The 22,318-nt window shown below is 42.3% G+C and overlaps 2 protein-coding genes across 2 annotated transcripts; both read left to right on the top strand.

Moving 5' to 3' along the window:
* Window positions 1–4,881: 4,881 nt before the first annotated feature.
* Window positions 4,882–9,541, top strand: bin (biniou). The gene is made up of 4 exons (XM_064691385.1): window positions 4,882–6,091; window positions 8,159–8,435; window positions 8,491–8,857; window positions 9,216–9,541. Exons 1-4 carry the CDS (start codon window positions 5,004–5,006, stop codon window positions 9,479–9,481), a joined length of 1,998 nt encoding a protein of 665 aa, XP_064547455.1. The 5' UTR covers window positions 4,882–5,003; the 3' UTR covers window positions 9,482–9,541.
* A 9,307-nt stretch (window positions 9,542–18,848) lies between these two features.
* Window positions 18,849–21,298, top strand: croc (crocodile). The gene has a single exon (XM_064691383.1). It carries the CDS (start codon window positions 19,203–19,205, stop codon window positions 20,724–20,726), a length of 1,524 nt encoding a protein of 507 aa, XP_064547453.1. The 5' UTR covers window positions 18,849–19,202; the 3' UTR covers window positions 20,727–21,298.
* The last annotated feature ends 1,020 nt before the right edge of the window (window positions 21,299–22,318 follow it).

Below are 22,318 nucleotides of genomic sequence, written 5' to 3'. Positions count from 1 at the left end.
TAATATAGATGAAACGATGCGAATTAGCCTTGTAATTTGTTCAATTATTATCTGGAACCTTGGCATTTACAATTTTAAGTCCAGAAAAGACCCAAAGCGTACTTGTGAATGAGTCCACCTGCAATTGCCTGAAGATAAGTTGTCTTAGAGACCAAGCAAATGGCGAGAATCAGGGCTCAAAACCGAAGAATCAGTTAAAACACAAATAATATTAATGACGATAGAAATAATAATGATAATAATAATAAGAGTAATACATTAATTATAATAGTTATAGCCAAACATTTGCCGTTTACTTTCTATAACTTTATTTATTATTTATTATATTCTAGTTTTCTTTTATTCCTATTTTTAACACATCAGCTATTGCTAATACAAATACTAATATCAATGAAAATAATATTAATAATGCTAAAAAGAATAATACACTGATTATAATACTGATAACAAAACATTTGTCGTTTACTTTCTATAACTTGATTGTTTATAGTTGATAGTTTTTAGTTTATATTAAACTTTTCTGCTGTTCTTATGTCTGACACATCAGTTAAATGAATAATAATATCACTGATAACAATAATATTAATAATGATAATACGAAAAATACTTTAATAATAAAACATTTCTTTCTATGTTTCTATTTATTGTAGATAATAGTATATAGTTGATATGATATTTTCTTCTGTTCATATTTCTCACATATCAATTTATTGTTACTTATTAAATATTTTGTTTGGCTGTCACCAATTCCATTCCAAACATCAACCCAAAAGCGATTTTCCACTTAAACGCCCAAGCGTTAAAATCTCTCATAAATATTTACAAAATAAAAAAAAAACATCATTAAAGTCGTGGGAAAAACACAATAACAAAGCCTTAGGGAAGTGAGATTTTATTAAAAAATAAATATATAAGTTAATATAAATTGTTTGTATTTCGATATTTTGGCTTTTTGTTTAATTTCTGCAAATGCGTCTCACGTGATTGAATCTCTGCCTAGAGGCTGGGGCATAAACAAATCCATGACTGTGCTTATAAAGTCATAAAAGCAACCCAACTATTTGGCCAGATCTAAGCAAGAATTTGCACATTAGAATTGTAAATATTTAAACAAAAGCAAAAAACAATAAAAAAAAAAAAGAATGGAGAGGAAGGAACTGCGCGTGAATAAGAAGGAAATTCCTAGCTATAGACGGCATATTTTTTGCTCGCCGCATCTTGTATGTAAATATTTTGAATTTTGGACTATTTGATTATTTATTGTCCGGCGGATCAACAGTTTAATAAACGTCGGCAACTGCTAGGGCGCAGGGGATGGGCGCAGGTGGCAGGGCGTGTCCGTGGAAGCTGCAATTGTTTGCTTTCCCAGTTGTTGTAGGTCAGTGTGCAAAAACAAAAGGCGCCGCAGCTCCAACTTGTATACAACTGGGCACCTAAAGGGGGCGGGGGGGAGGGAGGGGCGGTACGTTTATCCAAGATCCGAAGGAATCGTGTGTTTAATTGTTAGATGTTTATTAAACTACAGCACGAGGCAAGTTTAAACAATGCTGGCCATGGCCGGCATTTGGTATTGTTTGGTGTTCTTTTGCATTACGCGGAAAGAGAGACGGCCAGAAAGAGTGCGAGCATTGGAGTGCGAGTGCGAGTGAGAGTGCGAGTGCGAGTGAGAGGGGATGTATCAATGGGATTGGCCGCTTTGTGTACTACAACTCAACTTGTTGCGGCAGACGCGTCGTATACATAATTTTGTTTACAAACGTCCATAATAGTAAACAATTTGGCCATTTAATAACATTAACATTAAATTAAAAGCAAAACAAACGCCGTACAAGAAGCCCATAACAACAACAACAACAACTGGAACAACAACAGGAATATCAAGCGAGATGTATTGTATATGCTTATCTTTATTATGATTATATTTGAACTTGAAAACTGAATGAAGAAGATGACGAGTTTTGTTTGGGAATTCCCTCGTTGGGAATTGTTGTTTGTTATGGGCGTGCTTAACGGAGCACTCGCATCCGTTCCGGCAATTGCAATTGCCAACGGACCACACAACATCAAATCCCGACTATATATACATATATACAATATCTTGGCGGAACTGTTGACCCAGTTAACATGACGCACAGTTTGGCTTTGCATTGGATTCGATTTGGCTATAAATACAAGGCGCGATGTCATGTCAAAGAAATTTCGCAGCAGCAGCAGAGGGAGGGGGGAAGACAAAAAATTCTGGCAAAAACAAAATGTTGTATAAAAGATAAACTTTTGCAAAAAGACAAAAATCAACATGTTTTCCCAAACGACAACGAAATATACGAAATGACGTAAAATCAATTTCTGTTATAATTCAATAAATATATTGCTCGAAATATATTTTTCATCAAAATATTTAAGCAAAGAGAACTGAAGTTATTTTCTACAATGTTGTTTATTGATTTATAGAACCTGCTATGAGTAATGCCTATTCTTATTTTTTCTGCCTTCGGCCAATGTCATTTGTTAACGGTAGCGATTTCTTTTAAATCTTCCTTCACACCTGGGCAATTAATTAATCGCCAGTTTTAAACTGTGGCCATGATGCCAGCCAGCTATGGAATATTGTATTGCATTGTACGGTTCGCAGTGCGCGATGCCTGTTTAATTTATTCCACACTCACAAATAAATTCTGGATGGGCCGCAACGAAAACCCCAGCACGCAAAAACCCGAATAAGAAATAATAATAATCAAACGTAAAATTAATTTATAGCCCCTGTCCGCAGAGGCCAGCGGTCAGCTAGCCAAAGGCTTTAATACACGGCATAAGTATGTGCGGGCGAGCGTGCAATAAATACAGTGCAAACTCAACCAACGGACAGCCCTCTTGAACGGACAGCTTAAATGATGATGAAGCAGACCATGCCCAGTCACCCTCCAAAAGACGTACATTGCTCAAACAAATATAACCCGTTGATGGTTGTCCATCCAAGGGAGCTTTCACTGTATGTATATTTGTGTGTGTGTGTGTCTTGTGGATAGCCCATTGACTTTAAATGCTGTGCTGAAAAATGCTCCACAATTGCCCAATTTGTAGCTGTTGTTGTTGTTGTTGTTGCTTTGCGGTTATTGTCTGCGGTTTCCACGAAATACTCTGAAAATGGCGAGTGCTTTGGAAAATTGTCTGCTTGTGATATATTTGCAAAACGAAATTAAAATATCTTTCGGGCCGCACAAAAGTCAAATAAAATTGAACGAAACAAAAAAAAAATTATATAGCTAACAAACTGCGCGTTGTTGTTGCTGTTGTTGTTGTTGCTGCCTCTGCCAGCAGCGCCAATCGTGCCTGACGCGTTCGACAAATAGAATTCGTTTAATGTAAACAAAACTCCGCCTCCGTGTGTCTCTCGCTAGCTGTGCGTGTGCATGTGTGTGCCTGTCTGTGTGTGTGTGTGTGTGGCTGTTTGGGGATTGAAACGTTGCTCGATCTCTGGGCACCGAAAAAAAAGAATAAAATCAAAGATGCGTGTGGAGAGCAGAGAGCAGAGAGCGAAGAGCGGACGCGACGCCATCGTCGCCGTCGCCGTCGTCACGGTCGCGAGTCGGCGTAGTGCTGACAGCAATGGCGGCACTCAGGGAGCAGCTACGAGACATACAACCCCCAGCCGCAGGCAGTGAGACCCAGGTCCGGACCCGGTGCCGAGCCATACGAACGACTAAATCAATTAACAGCTCGTTGGAATGCCGCCAGCATTGGGAGCAAACGGCGAACGGTTTATTTCCTTTCCATGAATGCTAAATGTTAATTCGTTCGCAGTAATTGGGGTTTCGAGATCGGGGTTTTTCGACTATTTATTAACTGTTGACTGTGCAAGGCGCAGGAGTCCAATCTACGCTCGACGGGAGCTAAGACAACTCAATGCTAATCATGTGTCTTGAGCAATAGAACTCCTAGAGATTTTGTTGAGAATGACAGCGTTATGGTATTTGAGAATTATTTTTTCCACTTTTTAAGTGCCCGATTTCATAATTGAAACTCTTTCTAGACTTTAAACTATTTTAATCTTGTCGTATATTTAATCTTGTTGTATATGCCAGATCAGTAGGGATCCTGGCCAAAGCTATTTAAAAAGGGTAGGTAACTATATCCTAGATGCATAAATATTATGTTTTTGTCAAGTCTATAAGTCTTTTTTTTTATAATATCATGATCTAACTTAACTGATCTAAATTATGTATCTATCAATATCTATATTCTGATCGACCTACAATAAGCTTTCCATATTCCAATATGAAAAATCTTAATAATATCGAACGTCTTTAGCATATATGTAGCTTCAAAAGGAACAATAAATCGAAAAGAAAGTTCTTGTAAGCACCCCATTTTTGTTATGTTTCCAAATACTGTCTATATACTGCTGCCTATTTACACACATGCACAAATATATGTATGTATACTCCAATGGAAAGAAGAAGAATCACCATACAACACACAGCTCTCTCAGATTGCTGGAATTCCCACTTAAGACCTATCCGCCCACTCCCTGTACCTGGATATTTTGCATGCCAATGCATAGGCCAGGCTCCAATAACAATAATCACAGTCATGTCACAGACATGCAAAAGCAGAGAGAGAGAGAGGGAGAGAGCAAGTGAGAGCGAACAGTTAGATGAACAAAAGGCAAGCCAATTAGCTGCAAGTCAAATTGGAATGAGAGGCACACAGAAAGAGAGCGGGAGAGAGCGTAAGGCGTAGGCGAACTAAAAAAAGAACACATTCAGCTTCAAGTGGAGCGCCGCTCCTTAGGATCGCAGCGTCGCCGCGGCCCGCCGAGCAGAATGAGAGCAACGCACACGTTGAGAACGCAAACAGTTTACAGTTAGGCGAGTAAAGCGAAGCCGCGCGGTTCTATCCATTACGGAACGGATAAAACTGTTAAGAAAATAAGAAAAATCAAACGACTTCGGTGCGTCCAACTAGAAAATAAAAGAAAAAGATTAATAATTCCATTAAAGAAAATGATCAAAAGTGAAGAAGTGGCATCCGACCTGAACAGCCGCACAATGGGCGTTGATCAGCTGGGCGGGTTTGTGAACGGCGCCCACTATCACCACCATCATCCGCACCTTCACCTGGGCAGCGCACAGCACACACACGCGCATCCGCACGCACACACCTTCACGCATCACACGCCCACGCACTTGTATCGCGCTGGGAACACGCTGCCCGCTGGCAGTTTCCAATTGATGGGCGGCGATTCACCCACAGAGCTGGTGGATGAGAAGCCCAACATTAGCTACATGGATCGCAAGTTCTATGCATCCACGGTGGATGGCAATGTCACGCCCACCGCCCAACAGCAGCAACAGCAGCAGCAGCAACAGCAGCAGCAGCAGCAGCAGCAGCAGCAGCAGCAGCATTACGGGCTGAGTGCGCTGCACAGCATGGGCACGCCGCCGGCTTCGTCGAGTCCGATACCAGCATATGGCGTGCTAATGACCGCCCATTCGGTGGGCTCGGTATCGCCCAATTCCAGCTCCAAGACGCCCACCGATCAGGAGATGTACGTGAGCTCGTCGGTGGTGAAGCCGCTGCAGCTGCAGCCGATGAATCATCAGTACACCTCCACCATCAAATACTGCTCCAACAATACCATACTGAGCGCCAACGACTACCACCAGCTGGCCATGCCCGAGGCGGAGCAGCAGCAGCAGCAGCAGCAGTCGCAGCAGCAGCAGAACTCTCCGGTGTCCGGCAGCTATTTGCCGCGCATGTCATCGTCGCCCACGCAGGTGATAGCAAATGCCCATGGACACGGCCTGCCCGTAATGAACTACTCGAGTGCCAGCTCCTCGCCAGCCAAGTCGCTCAACGGCTCCGAGACGACGCCAACGAATGGCACACATGAGAGCTCCAGCACGGCGCAGTCCAAGGCGACGGGCTCCAGTGCACGGGATAACAGCACGCCGGATACGACCAAGAAGTCGGGCACTCGTCGGCCAGAGAAGCCAGCTTTAAGCTACATCAATATGATCGGACATGCCATCAAGGAGTCGCCCACGGGCAAACTGACGCTCAGCGAGATCTATGCATATCTGCAAAAGAGGTGGGTCCAACATATAGAAATATATCAAATCGGAATCGGAATCGAACGCGTTCGCTTCAATTCCCTTGTTAATTAATCGCAAAGGGCCACTTGAGATTGAGGCTCCAAATTGAGAGTATCCAATTTCAGTGACCATATTTTGAGCTTAAGAGCTTGAAAGGCTTTTTATGTCCAAGACGCAGCTTTAGAAGATTGCCCAATCAGAAATCATAATATTGTTAGGAGTTGTCGGGATTGAAGCAAGCTATAAATTCAATTCTAGATTGTTTCATTTTAACAGAATCTTCTAAGGGCTTGAATACGATTCGTCTAATATTTTAATAATATTAAAATAGAGCTCCTTATTAAAATATGAGCTGCTTAAGATATAAGCAAAGAAATAATCCAAGATATTAGTCAAAGATATAACCACAGGATAGCTTCAAAGATATAATCAAAGACATAATCAACGACATAATCAAAGAAATAAACAAAGTTATAATCAAAGATATAGTTCAGCAAAGATTTACCCAAAGATAAAATTTAAAAATATAATCAAAGTTATAGCCAAAGATATAACCAAAGATATTATCGAAGATATTATCAAGGATTACCAAATTTCCTTTCACATAACTCTATGAAACTTTTCTTGGAAAATATATCTTCCATAGGCAACTGATTTGATTATAAATTTCTAAAAAATGTAAATACATAAAGCCAAAAATAGGCCTATATTGCACATAATTAATGGGTTATATGATATATTAATAGTCAGGAAAAATGCTAGAGCTATGCTCTAAGATGAAAGATATTTCAAATGGCCTAAGTCATCCTTTAGAAAGTGATAAGAAAACATGCAAATATACCTAACTAGCGAAAAGGAAAGGCTACCTCCGACTCTATGAAGTATAGATATATATATATCTTCTTGATCTGGAGCTGCAGCCTAGTCGATCAAACTGAGCACATTTGAGTAATATATTTAAATTAAATAAATTAATATTTATAATGTATTTGGTGCATCTACCTGTCTGAAAGATATATGCTCTATTTCGGATTTTTGGATTCTCGTATGCCATACGCAGCTGCAGTTTAAGTAAATTTGTAGACAATCTTTCAACTTCAGCTGGACCTACAAAATTTCCGAATATTTTTTTTCTCAGCATTTCGCAGAGAGCTTTTATCTGGCTGCAGAGCATCTTCTAGTTGGGCACTCCCGACCGCAGCACACCCATTTGTTGCATAGATAGAGAAAGAAGTTAATTTTCTCAGTTCTTTCTTAGTTTCTACAATTTTTTAATTTATAATCAGTTCAGTGTGAACGTGCAGGTATCTGGTTAAAGCCCCCAAAATGGCTCCGTCTTGACATTTATCGATCGTCGCATTCCCAAGCGCCGAAGGCAGCGGCGCGAGCTCAAGTAACGTGCTGGGACCCATTACCGACATCGACACCCCGCCACCGGGCACCGGACACAGATACAGCCGACATGAAAGTGGGGAGGGGATAGGGAGGGGGTAGGGGGGAAATTGGCAACCGGCAACGCGAGGCACCTAAAAGTGTTTCGATTTTCATGTGTGTCGCTTGCGTTTATTTACTTGCCTCCGATTTTATTTAGTCAACAAAAAATATGAGCAGCTCCCCCAACCCAAGCCCAAGCCCAACCCCAACCCCAACCCAGGCCCAAGCTGAAGCCCAGCCAAGTCGGGCCACATCAAGCCGGGCCCAAGCCGCAGCTCGAGCAGGCGCATCCTTTTGATTGCTCATATTTCTCCAGCGCATGGCACTTTATATGTTTGGATTATGGGCGACATTCGCGACTGGGAACCAGACAGAGACCAGAGAGGGACGGGGCGGGGCGGGGCGGGGCGGGACGGGGCTGGGAGTTGACAACGCGTTAATGCGTGAGAGGATTTCGCGCTGACGTCGTTTGTTTGTTGTTGTCCCGTCTGTGAGCCCGAAAAATCTTTAATTGGCTTTTGTGACGGACACCCAAAGCTCATTAGACCGAATGAGAATGGGGGAGATATGAGGGGAGTGTGGCAGCTGAAACCAAGTAAATAAACTTGCATTATCTGTTTTGCCGGCAGCTATGAATTCTTTCGCGGACCCTATGTCGGCTGGAAGAACTCGGTGCGTCACAATCTCAGCCTGAACGAGTGCTTCAAGAAGCTGCCCAAGGGCATGGGCGTGGGCAAGCCCGGCAAGGGCAACTACTGGACCATCGATGAGAATTCGGCGCATCTGTTCGAGGATGAGGGCAGTCTGCGACGTCGTCCGCGCGGCTATCGCTCCAAGATCAAGGTCAAGACCTATGCGGTCAATCCGAACAGCTTCTACAGCGGCAGCTACGCAGATGCGGGCATGGTGAGCCAAAGAGTCAAGCTATCCGAATCTGTGATCCTTATAAAATCCTTTCCAGGACACGGCCAACTTCTATGCGACGCCCACCTATGCCAGCTACGACTACAGCGCTGCGGCCGGAGGAGGTCCTGCGTCGGCTCAGGGCTTCGGCGATGCCTGGAACGTGCATGCGGCGCACAGCGGCGCGCCAGCCGTGTCCGTGGGCACCCTGCCCCAGTACTCAAACATAACCTGCCTGACGTCGGTGGGCAATAATCTGAACGGGTCACCCACTCCGCCATTGGCGCACTCGGCGCTGGGCATGTCCTCGACGGCGGGCCCCTCCAGTTCGCCGGTGTCGGCGCTTCAAAGTGATTATGCGCCAGCCGCCAGTCTCGTGGCCGCGGGCTACTCCTATGCAACAAGTGGCGGCGGCTTGGATAACGGTAAGTGCCCCACTGCGCCAGTTCGCCAGTCCTCCAGTCCGTCAGTCAGTCAGCCTGGGTGTTCCTGTCAATCAGAGCCAGCTTATTGCTGGCTGAGTTCACGGGGTGTGCGTGTGTGTGTGTGTGCGTGTGCGTGTGTGTGCTGGGCATTTAGATCTCGGATTACCACCGCATAGCAACACATGGCACATGGCCCGTCCGTCCGTCCGTCCGATGTCGAGCGTTTTTATTGCTGTCGCTGCCGCTGCCTCTGTCGGCGTCGCGGCGCTGTGTGTGTGAATTTTAACGCCGGATCATAAAACGAAACGCTTTTTAATCGCATCTTGTTGTTCTCCCCCCTCGCTGGCTGGTTTCACAGGTCTGCGCTCCATGTCGCTGCAGCAGCTGCCCGGCCTGTCCTCAATCCAGACGGGACAGTCGCAGTCGCACCATCATCATCATCCGCATCATCATCCGCATAATGGTCATCATCATGGAAGCATGACGCCGCCGCCATCGCAATCGGGCAACCATGGCACAGATCGCTCGCCCATCGATCTGAAACCGGTTTACCTGACGCCCATGACCCCGCCCCCGACATCGGTGAACGGCGGCTACTACGAGACAATCAAATATTCGAATTAGTGCAGCCCGATCTTATTGGGCATTACTCCCCTACATACATATATATATATATATGTATGAGTTACTATATATATGTATGAGTTACTTTGCATTATTACCTCAAAGGATAATCAAGTTTAATGTTAGTTAGTTAGTTGCTTAGTGCGTAATCAAAGGAATCAAATTATCAAATAAAATATATCATATAATTAGCAAGTATTTATAAAGCAAATAGTCAAGCATTATTTGTGATCAAATTGTTCAAATCTAAATAAATATGCACCACCATGCATACGAATAACAAGTAGCCGAGCGTACTCGACTAGCAGATACCCTATACCCATCGTATTCACATAGGTACACCTTCCGTTAATGTTTCCCTTGCTTTTTACTATACTGTGCCTTTAAGCTGATTCTTATGTAAAATACAGGTTATTAAATATATATTTGCGAACATCATGAATTTTTTCGCCATATCTTGTATATTAAAAAGTTTAAACAATCTTCACTGGGGCCTTGGTATACAAAAACTTACAATTCCAGTTTTGTAATCGTAAAGAACAACGCATTCATAAATGAGCGGACGTAGTAGTTGTTGTTTATTAATTAGGTTTAGTATTAGTTTATAATCCTGTTTTCGAAATTTTTAAAAAATCCGCGCATTTTGCTTCGGATGAGTCAATTTTGCGTGCAGCCAACTTCAAGTGTGTTCGAAACTTGTTTACAGTGAAGTTGGCTGCACTGCGTGATATTGTGACACACGTTATGTAAGCAGAGTGCGCAAAGCAGTGCACTGCTTAATGGTGCGCTGCTTAGCTGCAACTGCTTGAAACTAGCCGTTACTTTTTGCTGGACTTAAAATTCGTTTTTCGACAATCTGGCAACATGTGCAATAGTTGAAATCAAGTAAATGTGGAATATGTCGGCAGACTCGGGCATTATATATATATGGTTGCTGCATTTGTATGTATTTATATACCTAGACATATATATAAATATATCTATGGCTTTTATTATATATTTCAACATAATTGAGTCGGCAAAGGAGTATGTTTATGGATTTCCTCAAATGTAATTTAAATTGGAATGCCACATAATTAAGTAGCCTGTTAGCATGCAAATCAATGCGAAGTATATTTGTATTGGGCCCATTGATAAATACCCACTCCACAAGGCAACTAACCAGCTCAAGGGATAATAATGTTCGGCTCGTAAAATGTATCTAATTGCCAGGCACATGCCCGGCACATTGTTCGTGAGATTAGCAATCCAATTATTCAGTTAATTGTCTCACCTTTATGGGCAAATTAAAATCTCATCCAGAGTCAAATGGAACACAGCACAAAGTCCAAGGTAAACCAAACTGAACCGCACACTGGCCATTGTCCGGGCCGGGGAAAGGCAGCAGCAATCGCATCAAGAAGTCGTCGCCATTGATAATTATCGCCAGCGACGAAGACGGGGATGCGGTTACGGTTGCGGCTGAGGATGAGGATGAGGACTAGGCTCTGGACAAGGCAGAGAGACAAAATCTTGGCAAAACCGAAAGGCAAACAGAGGAAACGGCAGTCGAGGTAACTTTAGCTGAGTGAAAAATTTCACAGTCAAAGGATAATCGGGATTAAATCTTCTTGAAAAGTTAATGTTTACACACGCACCTACCGCTGGCGATGCGCCGATGACAACGGCAAACGGCAGCAGCAGCAGCAAAAAAAAAAAAAAAAGAGATGCAAAAATTATGAAAATATTGTCACAAGTGCACAGCCAGGACGCGCTGGACGAGGCAGCGGCCAGTTGCCAGGACAATTGCAGGCGGCAATCAAAACATGCAATTGTCCTTTTCGTGCCGTTGCAAATCGAACCGAGAGCCGAGAGCTGAGAGCTGCCGCCGAGCCGGCGTAAGAGGATTTGTGCGTCAAGTAAACACACGAACAGGACCAAAATCGAACCAGGACCAAACCCGAAAACCAAATTCAAAGATGCAGCCACAGCCGCACCAGCCTGCATAAATAAATAAATAAAATGATTTGAACATTTTTATTTTGTGCAAAAAAATAAATGAGAAAACGAACATTTTTCTTTGCGTTAAAATAAACAATTTCTTCTTCGTTTTTTTTTTTTTAAATTGTTCGAAACGAGTTTTATTTTAAATTTATGCGAAATTAAAAACGTTTTTCGCCAGGATTTTCAACTGGCAAATGTTTTGATAGGCGCGTTTTCCAGAATCTGTTCGTCCGAACGGAACGGAACGGATCAAAAAAATATCTATGTATATATCTTTTATAAAGAATATTCATAGACAATTCTATTGGCAATTTTCAATTCGAATCGTTTACACACAAAGTCTCGAGTATGTCGCGCGTATTTCCCCCATATAAATAAACAAAAGTCTTGTTGGAATAACATGGCATCGAATATTTATAAAATAAACATTAGACCAGCAGCAACTGCAACAACAACAACAACAACAACAAAAGCAACAACAAAAGCAACAACATCAAGACAAGTTCGAGTTTTGAATGGAATAGCTCGGGAGACGGCATTGGAGACCCTGTTTTTATGAATGAATTAAGCGCGGTAATGCAAAGTGTTGTGAGTTATGCTCGGGCAGGTATAACACATTTATTCAATGGGTGCATGTGAATGGCTCGCTGCAGCATTCGCGATTTGCAGCATGAATATATCGCCGACTAGGTACCAGAGAACTAAGCACTTTATGACACTCGCTTGAGTAAAGTCTTCAAGTAAATAGAACATAAAACAGACAGTTTCTACAGAGGCTTTAATTAAACGTTGCTGGCAAAAACATATAAATAGATACTAAAATTATTAAGAAATATTTAAAATCACAAAGTTCTATATATAATGCTAGATTTGGCGACCTTTCCATATTTTAAATATTTATTTGGCTGGCTGGAGGTCCGGGGTTTTTTATTCAAAACTAATAAGGTAACACAATTTTCTTTGAATATTCACTGGAATTCCAACTTAAAGATAAAAGCTAATCAAATCAATCGTATTATAGTTGGCGGCCAAATTTGAACAGTTTCCGGATGGTTCAGGTTTAGGTTAAGGTTTCAAAAGTTGAAGATCCAACAGATATTATAAAGGTTTAACTACTTAAACTAAGTTGTAAATACTAGTTGCTTTTAGTTTTCCCTTAACTTAACAAATTAATGAACTTTAGTTCAGCTAGACGAACTTCATATTGTATTGGAAGAAATTGCCCGGCATTGCGCGCGTCGAATTATTTATACAAATGCATGTCGTCGAGCTACACTAAAACCAAAGTAATTTATTTTTAATTTAATTAATTTTTTAATATATTTATATTCCTTTTTTAATATATATTATATTTTTTTATTTATTCTAATAACTGTAATATATACAAATATAATTAAATAAATTTATTTATTTCCCAAATATTTATATTCATATTTATATCAATAATATATTTTTTTGATTTATTCTAATAACTGTAACTGTATACAAATATAATTAAATCTGAATGAATTCTAATGATATGCAACAATTCCTCATTTGCAGTGCAACTAGCTGGAGTTGACCTCAATAAAGAAGTTTCCCGGAAATGTGCATAAAACTCAAGCATCGGCTCATCACTTAAGCAAAAAGTCCACACCTCAACGCTCCCATCGCTCACAGCGAGAGACGAGAGACCAGGAGCAGCGGCGGCAACACCCACACAACCGCTGCTGGGCAATAAAAACTGTAAAACCGCAAATAAGCCACAAAACCGCAGGACACGCGCGGCATAAGTAAACCAACCAGCCAGGGGACAGCATCATCATCATCATCATTATCACGATCTGGCAGCCGGCAGGGGGGAAAACCGGCCACATGAAGTAGCACGAGTAGCACGGGCAGGAGTCCGGAGTCCAGTTCAGGGCAGGTAAGTTGGGCAGCTAAGCCCGTTAGCCGTGGAAATACCCAATCGAATTTCTGTAGGTTTCATTAAGAATTCCCGCGGCGCGCATTAAAGTCTAAACATGCCAACCCCGCGCAAATGCAAAAAGTTTTCCGCGCTTAAGCATGATGATGATTAGCATCCGGTGATTGGTGTTTTGCTGGCCAGGAATTAGGCGGCAGCTTCAGGTAGCCTGGGCGACTTAGCGCCGCCGTCTTGCCATGAATTTCCGCTGCTTATGGCCTAAGACCGGAAGATTTTCGCCATGATTATGATTGCGATTATGATTATTATGATTAAACTAATGGCGGAAATTTTCCCAGCTGCGTGCAGCGCACGGCAACCCCTTTTGTACCACATCCACCACATCAAATTTCTTGGAACAACAAAACCTAAAAATTTGTATCTACAACTAATCTGCTAAATTGGCTATGCAAAAAAGAACGAACTATGTATGCATAATGAGAGCTCGAACCATATACAAATCATAAATTTTAATGAGTGGCCAATATCGAGCGAGCCACCCACACCCACACCCACCCCCAACAACAGCCAACAGCCAACACCCAGCACCCACCCCCCTCCGCGTACACCCCAATTCACTGTCCAACGACAGAAGCCACCACGAGGCCGCCTCGTTGTTTGCCAGTGCAGTGTGCAAGCAGTGCAATGCATGCGCCATTGCTGCGCTCTTGCTCTCTCTCACTCTTTGCGGCTTGGCTATGTGTGCAGTGCAGGCCACGCCTACCATTCGCTGCGCATTCGTCTGTGCATGCCTGTGTGTGTGTGTGTGCGCCCTGCTTGTGTGTGTGTGTACGTGAGTCTACGCTTTATTGGCTCAGCGGAGCCAGCAGCGACGCAGCGTCGACGCATGCATATTCATGAGAGAGCAGCAGTGAGCAGCGAGCAGAGCAGCGCTAGCGCTGTATTTGTGTTGGTATGCGAGCTATTCATGTGTGTGTGTGTGCGTGCGCATATTTCGCCTTATCAGCATTTTTAGGAGTGCGCGTTTTTCAAGCGAAATATATTTTTCAATTCCTTCTTTTTTGCTAGAAAATTTATTATTGTTGCAGCTTAAATCCTGTTTCTCTGTGTGTGTGCATGTGTGTGTGTGTGTTTGCCTGGCTCAAGTGCCGTTAACTGTCTGATTAGGGCACTCCGTGCACTCAGCGCTTTAAAATAAATATTGTTTTTAGATTACTTCTAGTAAAAATACTAAAATCTGCCCAAAAAAAGAGAAGAGGAAGGCAAAAGAAATTGCTAAATTTAATAGGCAATGAATTGCCATATGGTACGCCCTTTGTCCGTCTCGCCGTCTGTCTGCACGCCCCGACATGTGTTGCAAATTGTCCTCCACACTTTTAGCTATCTGTCTAGCCGCGCTCCCTTCCCCTCCCCCCCACCACTTACTGCACCGAGTGGACATCTGAAGCGTCGCCTGCTCGACGGCGGTGTCAACGTTCTGTTGACTGCCTCAAATTGAGCGTGCAAAATGGCGAGATACTTTTTTTTTTGGCGACAGGCGCCCGCCGCTCCCCAACTGAATTGAGTTTTGTTCAACAAAATCATGTAGCCCAGATATGAACTTTGCTCTTTTGCAGAGCTTAAATTTTTGTCAAATTAATATGTTTCATATGCTGACACCGTGACGGGAGCGTTCTATTGCGTAATCCAAATTTTGAATATTATTAAGTTCATCAAACTCTGTGATTTCAATGTTTAGAGAAGGCCAGCAGATCATTAATGTGGCATAAAGTAGAGATGAGAAATATAAAACTGATGTAAGCTTTGGTAAATGCAATTAAGGTACGTTCTATACTAGAAAAATGCCGATGACATGTTTTTGTTTAGTTTTTCTTTATATATTTTTTCTCTCAACTGTTAAAAGAGATTATTGTAAGTCCCTGAGTTCCTGATCTCAACTGCTAAAAGAGATATTGGTTAAGGTTCAAATAATACAAACCCAAAAGAAATCGCTGGTTCGATTCGCAGTTCGAAGCAACTCCTTGCCTTAAGGCTCGCCTCATGAGGCTCATTAAGTTTTTCACATTCTTGTCATATATTTTCTAAATTTATTTTATTTTAATTCACAATTGCCTGTTGTTCTGATAATATTGCAAACTGTAAATATTTTCATATACAAGATGCAGGCTAAATTAGATCTTAATAATTTTCAGATACTTTAAAGATTGGGGACAAAGTTATTCATACTTTGGGTCTCGGTCTCCCTCAAAAGATATTTATTTTATATAAAATCAGTTTGGATAGGGTTAGAGTTGGGATTTTTTTTTTGGGACAACTGAAATGCTATTGTATTGCTGGACAATACTGTAAAAGTATACATATGTATATATATATGTGTACATACAGAGGTACCATTTAATTTTATCCACTTTTAGCTGACGTTTAATCACCGAAGCTTAAATGAAAATTTTAACCGTGCAACTACTTAAAGTCTGATTAAACTTTCACTGCAATTGGGAAACGTTTGGTTGGAGTTGGAGAGAGATTAAAACAATATTTTCATAGGTCAAATGACAGACAAAAATGGAGCGGGAGCTCGAGATACAAGTGCTGCATGAGGCCAGGGACTGAAACTGGAACTGGAACTGGATGTGGAATTGAGACCAGAGACAGGGCTACAGATTGGGACAGACGGGCGAGGCAACTGCGCAAAAAATAACATGAACTGTGCAAAATGCAGAGGCAGACAAAGTTACATACACCCACACACACACACACACACACACACGCACGCACAGTCCGGGCGCCAATGCCAAAAGACAAAAATTTGTAAAATCAGCAGCGACGTTTGCGACGCCAAAAAGCAAGAAAATGAAATGCGCAAATGGCGCATTTGTTGAGCACAGGGGGGGGGGGGGGGGAATGAAAAGCAAAGCAGAGGCAGGCTCATTCGAATTTCAAATGCTGCCAAGGAGCACTTGAGCAGGACACGGACCGGACATGGAAACGGCCACATGCGATGTCCGTGTGTCCATTTCGGGTCCTTCATGTTATGCAGCCTGCATTCAGCTCGCATGCGAAAAATTATGTTAAAACAATAAAAATATTTGTCAATTTAATGCGATTGCGCTAATAGAGCCAAATATTATTTTTGTATCAATTATCCAGGTTATCGAAATACGCATAGAAAGCGATGCTGGGCTGGGCGGGTAAAAAAACGAAAGACTGAAAGCTAGAAAGAGACCAAAGCTGGATAATCAAAGACTGAAAGTTAGAAAGAGACCAAAGCTGGATAATCATATCGTTTTCTATGCTGCAGCTGTGTGTGTGTGTGTCCGTGTATTTTTTATGAGCTGCCAATTTATTGAATGCAAATGAAATTAATTATACTTTTAAATTATCACAATATATTCAAGTCCTACACACACACACACACATGCAAATAACCAAACAGAACCGTGGGAGATTCGCCCGTTCGACTCGGTCTGAAACTCAACGCATGACACACACACACACACACATACTCTCTCACACATACACTTGCCCAAATAAACATATAAAATTTACTTTAAAGCTGACAAAGTCAATAAATATTGTTGTACGAAAAAATATTGTTTCAATAAGCAAAAAACCAAATACAATTTTTTCTTCTTCCAATGTGCTCTGCTAAAAAAATTGCCTGCGCTCATAACAAAAACAACAACAACAACAAAATGTGAAGGAAAAAAAAAACGTGAGAACATGTGGGCCAGCACGTAGGCAAGGGGAAACCCCACACAAAGGGCTCTTCAGCGAGAGGGTGCAAATACAAACAACAACAACAATCGACTAGCTGATATCCTGCCAAGGGTTAATCAATTCAGACACACAATTAATTTATAATTTTTTGTACAACAAAAAAATTGTGCTGTCAATAATATGAGAAAAACAAATATCGTCATATTAATTAGCAGGCACTTCGTTTAAAGGAAGTTATATATAATATAAAAAAAAATATATATAAAAGTTATATATTATAAATCCCAATTACATATTATATTATATTTTAAGCACACTTATTATCAGGCAGGCGGCTTTTGGGGATAATTATAATAAGAAATATTAATATATGGCAAAAGATAAGGCGTGCCTTACTTATAATCAATTGAAGCTTTTACTCTTTGAATATCTGATTTATTATACAATTTTAAATATCGGGAATACTGTGTTCTAATGATAGTTTTATGTCTATATCCTATACTTATAAAAAATAATCATAATAATAATAAATTATAATAATTTTATCTTGAACATAGGGAATGCTGGGTTCCAATCATATTTTTATAACGATATCCTAGCTTTATAATATCCTTTACTTATGTATATATTATTATTATTTATTTTATTTAATTTTGAATATCCTATCCTATTTAATTTTTAATATATATTTATAATAATTATACTAATAATGTAAATAACAAGAAATGAATAACAATATTTATAATTAGTCGTTGTTAACCTAATTTGAAGAGTCTTAAAGAACTATATTTTGACTCTTCCGCCTTTGTCTACTATTGCAAAGTATTTAAGAAAAGGCCAGCCTAATAACCCACCTTACCCACAAAGCAAACCTGCTTTATGCAAAATAAAACACGTTATAAATTAACAATGAACGTAGCAAAAGATGTTGCCAACCCGCAACCTTTAGCTGAAATCGAAAAGGCAAAAACCTTATGCGAAAACCCAAGTCACAGCTAGCGCAGGGAGAGCCACCCACATTTTTGGGTCGCCAGTCGAGCCTGGGAACTTGTCTGCACCTGGGAGGCCAGGTGCTGCGATAAATGTTGCTCCTCCACTCTGGCCGGCCGGCCAGAGGATGTGCGAGAGCGAGTGCGCTAGGCCTTGCCTAGGCCGCATTTTAAGCATTAGTTTGAACAACATAAACACTGGCAACTGGCAACGAGGCAGTGTCTCTCTGGCACAGGCGGCACAGAAGGAAAGAACAACTATTTCCAACCTCCACTTGCCCAAAAAGACAAGCCTCAAATTCATCCCAAGCCCTGGGTGAAAAAGTGCCACTTTACAGGGGCGAAAGGCGGTCGTACGTACAAAATCATGAATGGCGGCCACCTCGCGCGTTCTCTCAGCTAGTGTGTGCGAGTGTGTGTGTGTGTGTGTGAGAGAGTATCTGTGTGTGCGCATAGCTGTAGGTCTTCACTTACTGACTGCTGCTGCAAACAGAACGTGCTGCCGTCGGTGGTTGGTCACAAATACACACATATATACGGAATACACACACGCACACACACACGCACTTGCCTGTTCGTGCTGTAGATTCAGATACAGTTACAGATACAGATACACACTGTGTTGGAGCGCTGCCGCTCTGTTGACGCTTGCGTCGCAGTCGCAGTCGCTGCCGCTGCCGAGATTCGTTGCTGCCGCCGCGTCGCATTGACTCGAGCTATATGTTATTTCAGTTACACAGATTCAGTATCAGACGTGTTACTAGCCCGAACGGTTCTTCGCCTGCGCTGCGTTGTGCCTGCACGTCCGATGCGATACAGATACAGATACAGATGCAGATACACACGCACACACACAGCTATACTTGATACAGCCACAACTTGTTTAAGCAAATATTATTAGAACAAATAATAAACGCGCCGCCGCAGCAGCAGCAGCAGCAAAAAAAAAAAGAAAAGAAAACCTCTGTGAAGTGCGCCAAACAAAACAAGAAAAAAGCAAAGAAAAAGTATCTGTAAGATACTTCCGAAAGTTGTTGTGCCCGACAAAACAGCAAGTGGCGGCTCCGTCCGCAAAATTGAACTGAATTAACTTTAACATTAACTATAATCCCCGATATACGATATAATGCACACGCTGTTCAGTGATCAGAACTCGTTCTCCCGCCATTATGCCCAGACGGCCGCCGGCTACACATCCGCCTCGGCGGTGGCAGCGGCCAGCAGCGCCTCGGCGGCGGCGGCGGCACATTATGCCTACGATCAGTATTCGCGTTATCCGTACTCGGCCAGCGCCTACGGCTTGGGTGCACCGCATCAGAACAAGGAGATTGTGAAGCCGCCGTACTCGTATATCGCACTGATTGCGATGGCCATACAGAATGCCTCCGACAAGAAGGTGACACTGAATGGCATCTATCAGTACATTATGGAGAGATTTCCGTATTATCGGGACAACAAGCAGGGCTGGCAGAACTCGATACGGCACAATCTCAGCCTGAACGAGTGCTTCGTGAAGGTGGCGCGCGATGATAAGAAGCCGGGCAAGGGCTCCTATTGGACGCTGGATCCGGACTCGTACAACATGTTCGACAATGGCTCGTTTCTGCGGCGACGTCGTCGCTTCAAGAAGAAGGACGTGATGCGGGAGAAGGAGGAGGCCATCAAGCGACAGGCTATGATGAACGAAAAACTGGCCGAGATGAAGCCGCTGAAGCTGATGACCAATGGGATACTGGATGCCAAGCACATGGCCGCGCATGCGGCGCACTTCAAGAAGGAGCCACTGATGGACTTGGGCTGCCTCAGCGGCAAGGATGTGTCGCATGCGGCCATGCTCAACTCCTGCCACGACAGCCTGGCGCAAATGAACCACTTGACGGGCGGCGTGGAGCATGCCGGCTTCACCGTCGACTCCCTGATGAACGTCTACAATCCGCGCATCCATCACAGCGCCTATCCGTATCATTTGAACGATGACAATCTGACGGTGGCCAGCAGTCAGATGCATCATGCCCATCATGCCGCCGCTGCCCATCATGCCCAGCAGCTGCGTCACGTTGCCCACGTTTCGCATCCCCTCACCCCCGGCAATGGCAGCGGTGTCCAATCCTCGGGCGCCTCACCCACCACGATCTCAACGCCGCATGGACCGGCGCACGGTGGCTGGTATACGCCGGAGACGCCGCCATCGGAGCCCATCACGAATGGTGCTGGCCAAGGCGGCACGCCCACACATCCCAGCAACAACAACAACAACAACAATAACAACAACAGCATGCACAACAACAACAACAACAACAACAATAATAATAACAACAACCATCCGGCTATCTCCGCCTCGGTGCTGACCAGCAGCCCCAGCTCGGCGCTGGGCTTCCGCGACATGATCTTCGAGCAGAACCAATCCTGCCAGCTGGACACGGGCAGCCCGACGGGCAGCATACAATCGGCCAGTCCGCCGGCCTCGGCCAGCGTCGCAGCTGCCTCCGCTGCCGCCGCCGCGGCCGTCATCAATAGCCATCATCATCATCATCATCATGTGCCGCACCTGAGCGGGAATCTGGGCAATCTCGGCCAGCTGAGCAATCTGAGTCATTATCGGCCGCATGTGGGTCACTATCAGGAGTATGGCATCAAGTATGGCGTCTAAGGCGGCCCTGTGCCCAGGGGGCGTGCCAGCTGTGCTCTCTTGTATATTCCTGTAAATATATTTCCAAGCACGACTCACAGCAGCAGCAGCAGCAGCAGAAAGTATCTCAATGTCAATGAATTTATTATTGTTTTTCGAACTGTTTTTTGTATTTATGTTTTGTTGCCCGATTCAGAAGAAGTTCTTTGGCAAATTGCGTATACGAAGTGTGGGCCAAGCGAGCGAGTATTTAGTTGTTAATTTTATACAATCTAATAGCATTAAACACTAATATTAATACCTACAATTAACTACAATTAACTACTTATTAATAATTGTTATCAACTTTAGGGCGTAGTTATGTCTGGTATGCAATTTGTGATGAGTTTTTGCAAAAGATGCGAACAATTTTCATTTCCCCGTAGCGACGTTTTTTTCATATACGAAAATGAGAAAATGAGAATTACATTTAATGAAGGAAAATCCTATTTAACATCATATTATATGATAGTGAATCGCTTAGTAATATTACAATTAACTAGCCTAGCCTACGTAAGCAATAATAAATTATAAATAATTATAAAAAAAACACAAACAACAACTATTATCAAATTAGCGTATAATATGAGCAAAAAGTGTATTTAACGAAAAAGCAAAAAAAAAAATATGTTAAAATATCAAAAAAAAAAAAAAAAAAAATTATTGCGAGTTTCATTTCCATCTACGCCAGAATCAAAGTTGCACTTCCACATGGCATTGCTCGAAAAACAGACTTTCCGATGAAATCGATACGCATATACGCAAATTCCGCCGCAACACCGGTTGGCTGATAAATAAAATCAGACTCGGATATTGAATGACCACCAACGGGAAGAAGGAGAGGAAGAAGAAGCCTTTCATTAGCTGAATGAATGAGTCAGGCAACTGAATTATTATAGAAATATGACAATCGAATATCAGATGGACTGCACTCGGTCGTATTGCACGTGCTTCCACAATGCCCAGACAGCCGTCTATTAATGTCTAATGCTGGCCAAAAGTCCAATACGCATTGGATTGCAACACACGACACAACAACTTCTTAACGATCTATATGTCTCATCGGCAAACGCAACGTATCCAGCCTGAAATAGACCTAAGATTCATATAATAACAAATCAGGCACAGAAAGTTGACTCTGCGCTTGCAATTCTCAACAGGTTAAAGCTTACAAGGGGGACAAAGCGTTTGCATATGTTGGAACTGGGGGGTTCTTGAGATATCTATTCAGACAACCTGTTCATTTATTTGTGTTTATATCTTGTTGTTTATTGTTTATAATAAATATTATAACCAACATTGACCTCCAGCTGGGTAGCTTTATATTATTATCAAATAAATACTGTCCTAAGTAACACGATTTCTTATGAATTACTTTTGAATATTTGACTATATTCAGTAATCCTTAAATTTATAGATATACAAATATTTATGTATATTTCTACAAGTTGTTTTCTTAAATCAAGATCAAAAATATATATATCCTACCTGTCATGTTATAGCCAAAATTGCCAGGCGATTCTTGGCAAATAAAAATACAAAAAAAACAAATCTGTAATAATACATCAAGTCTT

Source organism: Drosophila montana, unplaced genomic scaffold, assembly GCF_035044405.1.
Source record: "Drosophila montana isolate Dmon_TW-CO22-7 unplaced genomic scaffold, ASM3504440v1 contig_3438_1, whole genome shotgun sequence".
NCBI classification, from domain to species: domain Eukaryota; kingdom Metazoa; phylum Arthropoda; class Insecta; order Diptera; family Drosophilidae; genus Drosophila; species Drosophila montana.
This window is presented reverse-complemented; position numbering and strand designations above follow the sequence as displayed.

Coding starts and splice junctions, on each gene's coding strand:
- bin (XM_064691385.1), top strand. CDS start 5,004: ATGATCAAAAGTGAAGAAGTGGCATCCGACCTGAACAGCCGCACAATG. Junction 6,092..8,158: donor TATGCATATCTGCAAAAGAG/GTGGGTCCAACA, acceptor TTTTGCCGGCAG/CTATGAATTCTTTCGCGGAC. Junction 8,858..9,215: donor TGGCGGCGGCTTGGATAACG/GTAAGTGCCCCA, acceptor CTGGTTTCACAG/GTCTGCGCTCCATGTCGCTG.
- croc (XM_064691383.1), top strand. CDS start 19,203: ATGCACACGCTGTTCAGTGATCAGAACTCGTTCTCCCGCCATTATGCC.